Here is a 10263-nt window from a genome sequence, read left to right on the forward strand (position 1 = left end):
ACTGTAATGGTATTTCTGAATGATTTATGAACAAATGACATTTCTTCTCTTTTTGTATCTTACAGTCATATGTCTCGAAAGGTACTTAAAAACAAAATCACTCTGCGATCAATCATGGAACAAAGTGCTGAGAGGAAGGCAATTGCCATCTCTGGTGACTAATGATCACTTGATAGCGACTTGAGAGCCGGAATACTGGTATCATTTCATCATTAGTATTAACGAGAAAGAGGTGAAAAACAGGCATATCCTTGAGGTGGTATGAGAGAAGCATTTCTCTTGTTTGAAGCAAAATCTGAAATCGGTCACAGGCGTGGAGAAATCATTCCTAAGTCTCTGTGTCAGGTCCAAAGAGAGAGTCTGGGAAGCAGATCTCATTCAAACTCCTCCAAAATGTAGTCCCAAAACCCGACTACCCCCACCATAAAATGAGAGAGAGAGTCGCAATAACAGCATCTTCTGTCCTCATGAGCTAACAAACATTGGTAATTGCGTAAGGTTACCAACAATGACATCAAACCTTAAAATGAAGACCCTTTCTGAAAAATATGGAGGCTGATCTGTACTCTCTTTAACAAATTTACTATATTTTATAATTAATTATCATATTTGACTGATGTCTGGCTTTCAAAAAAAAGGACAATTTTGTAGGATCTTTGGTAAATTTATTGACAGTACAAGCTTGATTTACAATTTACTAATTACATAAACTTATTTCAATAGAAAGATGAAGGAAAAAAAGAGCTGCTGCTCTTTTAACCTTGATATGTCAGTCAAATAATACCAATACCATGGTAATGATGCTAATAAATAGTTCTAAGAATAATGATGATGGTGATGATAATGATAATGATAACCAGAATAATGAAATTGTCATGATAACAACAAACCCATTTCCACTTATCACAAAACTATTTGAATTTCATAAAACTTCTGTGTATGATAGCATTTCTTGACTTGATTCCCTACCCTGCATCATCATAATGCCACAAGTTCATGGACTATATTTTATACTCTATGTCTTATCCAGTAGATTAAGGTTGTTTGTATTGGCTGTTGGTAAATAAATATATGGATATTCCATTTCTTTTTTACGCAAAAAAAAAATCAATGTCATCTCAGAAGCATTAGCCACAATACCTGCATGACAGCCAATGTTAATAAAAATATGAATCAAATGTCAATTCATGATACCACAGAGTACTTGGTAAAAACCATTAAGTCTGGCAGTTTCAGCAGCAGAGGACGGGAGAGAGGGAGAAATCCCCCGCCCAGTGAGTTAATCATTAACTCACTCTGACTGTTAGCAGCGGGCCACCCTCCCGCTGATCCATCTTAGAAAACGTCAAGAACTGGGTCTGATAATTATTTCAGCATTTGCCAAAAATTAACATGTAATTACGGCTCTGATTCACAAACGAGATTTCTACTTCCACAAAAGAGAAGCCGCATGCGTCCAGTGGTACAGAAAACACTTTTATTGTATTAACACCTCGAAGCTACGGTGCACCACATGCAAACAACCGCCATCCCATGAAATGTTGTGATATATTTCAGTTTTCTGGCTGAGTTTTCTGTGCTTGACACATGACACAGACAACAGTGCATGTCCTTTACGTTTCTCCTTTACCAAATATACATTCATCAATTTCTGTGCCTTTTGTTCAATTATGTTTACCCATCCATTTGATCTCAAACGACACCAAATTTGCTTAATATGACACTCTGAACAAAATGTAAACATTTACTTTAGATAAAATACTCTTAACTCTTACCACAACTGAACAAGGTCTTCACATACCCAGTGTCAAAATTTCTACCATCACTATCATTATCATTAACAGCAAAACTAATTCTACCATAAACATTAACACTTTTATCATCATGATCATAACCATCATCAACATTATAATCACTGCGAACAAATCATTCAACTCTCTTGTTTTTAACACATTCAACATTATTATCACCATTATCACCATCTTCATCATTATCATTTGGTCATGGATTTGGTCAAAGAAAGACGTATGTGCACATAATGGTAATAGACTCGCAGAGCACATTAACAGTGCATCCAATTCTAAAAGACCAGAAAAAGGATTATAGTAGATAGGTGAAAGAGAAGAGAAGTGCCCACGATGACGACAATAATTGTTGTGTATTCGTCAGTCAGTCAGTTCTGCTCTTACCTTCGAGTGTGTACATTTCTCCCGACTCTAGCTTGAGGGCCTGCTGAGCAATGTTGCGGAACACTTCGTTTTCCGACTGGAGGCGCTGTAGGGTGCTCATCGCTCGCTTATAGTTCGTCACATACTCCTCATGGATGTCAAAGTGGCTTGCCTGAACAGCAGGAGAGCAGATATTTAAAAAGAAAAAATATATAGGTGGGTTTGAAGTAAGGTTATGTTTATGCAAAGTGAAATGCAAAAAAGAAAAAAAGAAATGTACATGAAAATGACTTTATTGACATGAATAGTTTGCACTTGCACAGTACATACATGTAGCTCAGAAACAAATGGACAAAAAGACTACAAAAAGTTGGATTTGCTATGAAATTGACTCTATCAGAGCATTTTCTTGCTGCTTATCAGTACTGCCTTGTGAATAGAGAGTTTCTAGTCCCACAATATACACAGTGCATGCATGCTGTATGTTTTAGATACACATGCGCAAAGACACATGATAAACATTTTCAGATAATGCTTCCTACTACATAAAAGATGCAATATACACATAAATGCACCAAAGAATTTATGACCAGCTACCATATAACATATTTCTCATTGCACTTGCTGGAAATGGCAATAGAACACCCATTTTTATAACAATTACAAATAAAATCACAGTAGAAATTATTGGGTATTGAAACAAGAAAACAAAATTTAAAGACAGAAGATATTCTTTGAGGCAATTGCCTCTTCAAAATGATTAAACCTAGTGATTGAAATATTCATGTATAAATACAGATCTAATGAAAGTATTACCTATTTTTACCTACTTTCACATATAACAGAAGCTTCAAAGAAGCCAGAAAAGAGTCTATTTCATCTCCAAGATAAATGCTGAATGGCATTTTGCAAAAACAAAAGGAAATATCATTCAAAAACATGACACACAGTTTGAAGTCAAATTTACATCTAGGGGTCTGCTTTGTGCATGAAAATGTTCATACGGAACAATAGACGAAACGTTCATACAGAACAATAGACGAAATGTTCATACAGAACAATAGATGAAACGTTCATACGGAACAATAGACGAAATGTTCATACGGAACAATAGACGAAATATCCTGCAGGGAGGGGGAGGGGTGGAGAGGTGGGGGTGGGGTAGGTAAAAGAAGAGGTGAGCTCATAAACATACCAGCAGAAACAATGAGGGCACAAATATAGCTCTAGCCTCATGGCCTCACGTACAGTGGGGATGGCAGTGACATTAGTTCACACTCAGCGCAACAAGGAAATGACGGCAAATGCACATCACTTTGATACAACATACGTCATGGCACACACATCAGTCAGAAGGCAAAGTGTCACAAATTCTTTCTTTCCTTTAAAATATTATTTGAAAAACCTACTCATGAATTGAAGCAGATGAAGAAGAAGATGAAGAAAATGCTGTAATTTTGTAAGTATTTCACATTCATGTAAAAGACTACAGAAAAAATAAACAACATCTTGATGCCCTGTTGGCAATGGAGTGCTGGTTTACATTTCATAATGGCCAATGATTTTGTGCTTGCTTTGATAATTACAGATTTTCAAGGCCTCATCAATGACCTAGTCACAATTACCCTAATTGCAAGATTTTTTATAATGTGTATTTTGGCTCTTCCCCACTGCGAACTGGTATGCATTAATCATCTAATAAGCATCAAGATCAAGAAAATTTGTCACAGTCTCTCCATAGATACTGACTTGCTATCTCCCCAAATGTTGCCTGTGCAATTCATCACTACCTCGTGTTTTGTTTTGTTTTTCCATGGCAAAAGTTAGAATCTCTCTTGGATATCAATAAAATGGGCCAAGTAATACAGAAATGACATGTGGCTGTCTGTATCATGATAACAACATATTTGTCTTAATTTTTAACAGTCGATACTGGCAAACACTGATTACTCGGGGCTTACAGCCAAACAAGCTTGCTTTCATGTAGGTCCTGTCATGCTTCTCTTTGTTCAACCCCATTTTGATTTCGACCAGTTATCATTACAATTGCTGTGTTTTTACCATGTATATTGTTTGTTTTTTGCACATTGTTTACAAGGTAAAAGAACTTGTATTATTACTTCTGATGTAATATTCATATATGAGAAGTATGAAAATAAATGAATTGAATTGAATTGAATTGAATTGAATTGAACTGAATTGAATTGAATTGAACTGAATGTGTGAGTTTGTGAGGTCATTAACATTCAAATGCTGGGGTTCTTTGATCTGTTTGTAGAATTAGATTCTATTCATGGCATATAACATACCAGTACTTTGAAGATAAGCATTAAAGGGGAGGTACAGTACTGGTTGAGGTGGAGATTCATGTTTTGAACATTCCTAAGTGAGATAATGAGAAACCTCTTATAAAATATGCAAGAGCATGTAATTTTAAGAAGGATTCAACGTTTATTTGATGAAAATTTGTTTTCAAATGGCTGAGATATCCAAAAAAGTGATGACAATAAAAGGCGACAGGCCACGCCTTTTATTAGGATATCTTTGTTTCACCTTGTTTTTGGATATCTCAGCCATTTCAAAGCCGATTTTCATCAAATAAACTTTTGATACCCCTTAGAATTGCATGCTCTTTGACATCTCATAGAGTGGTTTCTGAATTTCTCGCAAAACGTTAAAAGCTAAATCCTCACCTCGACCAGAACTGTACACATCCTTTAATCGGAGTCATATATATATATATACTGAGCACAACTGTGAATACCATGTTAACCTTCTAAAGTAATATCATCTACATATTCTGTTCACTGCTTATAAAAAAAAGGCAACAAAACACAGCAGAGAGTTCTAACATGCTGAGTGCTAGATTAGAGTTAGTGTATAGACCACCACGACTACCATCCTTTGTTACATCACTGAGAATCATCAAAAAAGAACAACTATGAGGAAAAAAACCTGGACTGTTTCTTTTTTTCATATTTTCATTTTCAAGGATGTAGAGGAAAGTGGTATAAAAAAAAATCACATTTTTACTAAGATACCTCATAAATCACTGGGATGCGGTCACATCAGCTATTGCATCACTGCACACCAATTTCAAGCACGCTACAATTCGATATCCGTAATAGCACGCCCTTTGCAATGAGTTACGGATATTAAATTAATCCCCCCCCCCCCCGAAAAAAAAAAATATCAAAAAGCTTGGGGTAAGAATATTCTTGATGATTTCCTTACACTTAATTGACTCCTGTGCTATACACACCATCCCTACTTTCCATCCCTTCCAACCCATTACACAGTGTTCACTTAGCCAATTTTCCCGGAATGGAGAATCCACTGTGTTCCTAATTACAAATGTGACTCACTATATCTGGGATCTAATCAACCATCACAGAAACTAGGATGTCCTTCTCCCCTCCCAGAAAAATAATGAAAATATAGAGATAGGTAACCTGTATATATATATACCTACGTAAATTATTTTTATCACTCTTATGAAGTCTGTTGTTAAACCAATTTCTACATTAATCAAGCCCTAGGCATACTCACAACAAAGTCGGGGAATTATCTTTTTTTTTCTAAACAGTAATGGAAATATACCCATATAGATTTCTGAATGGCTATCTCTTGATACGCTTGAGTGCATTAAAAACATTTTTAGGGGAAGCCAAAATTTCCCCCTCTCCCCTAATTACAGGATTACGAGATGGGATGGAGGCTTTGTGATCATATTTGCTCTCAGACTCATATGTTTACTCAGGCCGTAATTGGGGAAACATACGCCCCTGCCCCAGAAGGAAGAGAGAGAGGAGGAAAATGACTGTGTGGGGTTTTCACACTTGCACAAGTACTGGTTTTGTGAATGTGTTTAAACACACAATTCAGGCTAAAACAAGTTATCTAGTTCATAAGTCTGAAAGCAAAACTTGACTTATTTCTTCTATCAAATACACTTCTCACATTGCGTTTGGCCAGCCATGATCCAAACGTATCTATCTCCAATCATTTTAGCTGCAAGTCTGGGTTTGTAGACCAAGTGGTGTGACCTCCAGACCATGTTTGAGGAGGTGAAGCCTAGCTCAACCTTGTATCATGCTTGTATTCACTTCTGCCATAATCATCGTACATCTTGTAAGCCAAGGTAATCATCTCTACAGTTGCCATATGGAGAGCCAAGGAGTTCATGATACCACATTCATAAGGACTATAATTTGCTGTTGCAACTTATTGCATGGAACAGAGAATCTCTTTAGTGTCTGAAACACCCTCTAAGAATTTTAAAGTGTTTAGAAACAGGATAACACACAATTCTGACATCAGTCTGAAACTCCCTCCAAGAGAGATGGAGACCATCCACCTGGTATCACGATGATCATCACCATCATCTTCCCATCAGTGGGAGGAGAGGATGCCTCCCATCTCTGGAGGCAGGGAGAGAGATGGAAATAGGGAGGGGGAAAAAAAGAGGAAAGGGGGACCCCCTTGATGGAAACAGTTGTGATGCTGCTAATGACTGACTCACGGCAGTTATTGCAAACTGATTGCCGCGACGTGATGAACGGGCGAGCCTCTGCAATATCAGATGCTTCGCATTGCTCTGTCAGCCTGGAAAATTGGGAACAAAAACTTGGCCTTGCCTCTTCCATCTCCCTTCTTCCCCATTCTCTCGTCCCTCCCCCTCCCCCCTCCCCACCACGCCTCCATCATTTGCCACTTACCAATCCATCCGCATCATCTGACTGAGAAAATATTTCCTCACCCTCCTCTAACGCAACAAAAATCATGGTCCAGCGACAAAGAGGGAGCGCTTTGAATAATTTTTGAAATACGATGCGAAATTTAGGACGGCTCGCAGCGCTCGTTTATCTCAATCATTTTTCGTGAATGACGGGAGTAAGGTGGAGAAGGGAGAAGGGGTGGGGTAAGAGGAGAGGGAGGTCTCCAAAGAGGCTTGATTGAAGAATCTATTCCCATAAGCATCAGCATCACACCTCTCAGCGTCATCACTCTTGAGTGGTAGAGTTTGCAACCAGGGAAAACACTCCCTCAGCAACGTAAATAATCCCCCAGTAAGGCTCGGTCCTTGTCACAATCTGAAACCCAGAGAATGGTACCCTACATGGCTGACAGCGAATGCTCATGATAAACAAAGACATTTTTTTTTTTTTTGTAAATTGAAAGTGCAATACACATACAGGAAACCAATCTATTCTTTCTGTTTTGTTTTGTTTTGTTTTGTTTTGTGTTTGTGTTTTCTTGCCACTAGGAAAATATTGCAAAAAAAAATGATACTGAAAGTACCTTTTAGTTCTGTTATAGGACTAGGGATCAAAACTTCCAGTGTGAGTTGTACATATTGTTTGATTGTGTATTGTTCAGTTTTGTTTTCATTTCAGAGGACCATGAAGTACTTCAACAATAACCCCTGCCTGGATTTAATCATCTGACTACATTGAATGGCGACTCTGCATAATTAACATCATAATATCATTCAACATAAACTTTTTGATTGCAAATGATCTCATTACCCATTGATTTTCTTTAATGGCATTGACTATGCTGTTTAGAATGGGTTAAGAAAAACACAAGAATGAAACTAGGAAATAGTTATTTGCCTTTTGTTCACGTTTTCAAATGTTAGCTATTGGATCAGGGTATTTATTGCGATATACATTTTTATGAGGAATTCATAGGTAATTGAAACATGTCATTAAAAGTATGCATGTCACAATTATTATTTTTTCTAAAATCATCGGTCCCCTTAAACATTGTGACCATTTCCCTCCCCCTCCCCCTCCCCCCCCCCCTGCCCCAAGAGTCATTAAAGTCAAAACACAGTTTTTAGAATATTCAGTGCACTATTCACACATAATGCACACAATTTTGGGTGATATTCCGTACGCAAAAAAAGGTAGCACTGTTGTTGTTGCCATTGTGGAATGTCTTTCATGCAGAAGCGATTGGCTCTAATCATTTGGAGGTTTAGTCAATCAAAGCTCAATTTGGTTCTCATGAATCACAACACTGCCCAGTGACACCATTAACTGCTCACCTCAGTTATTATTTGCTAAGCAAAAGATGACTTTTCATTGTAGGGAGATTTTCCACTTGGGAAAATTTCTCACTGCAACAGTAAACTCTATAAAGCTCCAGCCTCTTGATTTTAACTGATTTTGAAAAGCATTTACCACTTACTTTAAACCCTGGTTTGTTTGTTTTTCAAAACTTCGCACCAACACAATATCACAGACTTTGATAGCATGTAGGGTTATATAGCTCAGCTCAATGAATAAAAAATCCATAGATTTTAATAGACAAATAAATAAAAAAAGATTAGCCACATTGTTCCACAATCAAAGCATTACTCAGATTCTGCCATAGTGATTCATGATACAGTTGCCTCAGATAGGAATGGGGGAGGGAAGGTTGGTTCTGATATTTTTTCCCCAATAACCTAATGATAGTACCGATTCTCACTCCATTAAGTATTTTCACACCCAGGCAAGATCCCTTCACTGTGTCAGACTGGGCATCAAAATCTCTTTGTTTGGAAAGTGCGATGTTAAGTACAGCGAGTCATAATTCCCTTTCATGGTGCGCGGATTACCTTCACCGCTAGAGTTAAATATTAAACACACTCCATGACATCATGGGAGGTAGCTTCTCGCTTTTTTCCTCTTTCTTTTCTTTTGCATATTTCATAACCATGGCAACACCATCACACTGTGCACCTGATTAGGCTAATTTTGGAGAGGAGGAATAAGACTCATCAGGCATAATTTTAGTGGCACAAACATGAGGTAAAACAATCTATCTTGTGACAATACGAATATTTGTTTTTTGTTCGAGGTTTTTGTGTTTGTTTGTTTTCTATAAAGGGAATATACAGTCCGACCTCTCCTATCCGGACATGTCAGGACCGGCGCTCATCTGGATAAGGAATTTGACCAGATATGGGAAATTCAGTGTTTAATACACGCAGGTATCTACCAAATGAAAGGTATTTAGCTGAGAAATTGATGTGAATGCATAGAAATTATGTTGGGAATAATAATATGTAAGTCATGTGAGTTTGTGTAGGAATTTTGTTTGGGTGTGAAATCCCCCCTTGTCCCGTAATTATTAGAACGAAAAAAAAAAAATCACGCCGAGATCGCATCCACATCATAGAGAGATCCGGATAAAGGGAGGCCGGATACGAGAGGTCAGACTGTATGACCAGGCTTTACCAACCTGAACATACTGTACTTTAACTCTGGCAGTGCGTGGTCTTTCATAACATTCTGTTGCCAATCACATTCTGAATGAGAACATAATGGGATAAATTCATGAGCCAGCCTAGTCCTAACTTCAGTTGATGAGGTTGACTGAATTACTATCAAAAGTTGTGCCATCAAAAGTTATGAGGACAAGTTATTTTGATGAATGAATAATGATTGATAATTAGGAGTCTGATCTTGTCAGTGACAGTCAGGAGAGTTGCCATACAATGCACAGGTCTTTGTATTGAATGCCTTGTCATAGATGACTGATCTCTTTTACACTATGCTATATTGCTTAATCTAAGTCAAAGGTTCTTCTCCTGGGCCATCCTGACTAAGCGGTGGTAACTATATAATAGCTTAAGTTCAGTCTGTATAACTGATCAAACTGGATGATGGTCTGAACCGACAGAAACACCAAACTCTAAAACTGTTAATATTGAGGAAAAAGGCTTTGAAGTTAAGGGTCTATTGAAGTGCGCTGACTCACTTTCTGTTGTGCGTGCACACACACACACACACACACACACACACACAATGATTTCAAAACACAGAAACCACTTGGAAGGGATAATCTGATTAACAGTGAAACTTAGCAAACCCATAAAGCTCCTTTGATTCAAGATTATTTCAAAGTATCAATGCTGTTACTGGCTGTTTTTAATATCACATTTGTGTACATATTTTTATGCACACCTCATGTGCCTCATGAACAGAAAACATAGGAAAACAACACCAAATAGAAGGAAAACTCGGGAGAAACTAATCTCTTGACAAATGTTAAGATGGCCTAAGGTTCAAGATACAGTACATGGTATGCTATAAAAACAACT

General features: G+C 37.5%; 1 protein-coding gene across 1 annotated transcript in view; it reads right to left on the reverse strand.

Annotated features, from left to right (window-relative positions):
• The window catches only part of LOC139738125 (active breakpoint cluster region-related protein-like), a 134410-nt gene that overhangs the window by 65988 nt on the left and 58159 nt on the right, over positions 1-10263 (reverse strand). The window contains exon 5 of the mRNA XM_071648786.1: positions 2190-2340. Within this exon, the coding sequence (XP_071504887.1) occupies positions 2190-2340 (151 nt within the window). The remainder of the gene's footprint in view (positions 1-2189; positions 2341-10263) is intronic.

This window comes from Diadema antillarum, unplaced genomic scaffold (assembly GCF_040938485.1).
Source record: "Diadema antillarum isolate AM-2024a unplaced genomic scaffold, OU_Dant_1.0 seq00000723_RagTag, whole genome shotgun sequence".
Lineage (NCBI taxonomy): Eukaryota > Metazoa > Echinodermata > Echinoidea > Diadematoida > Diadematidae > Diadema > Diadema antillarum.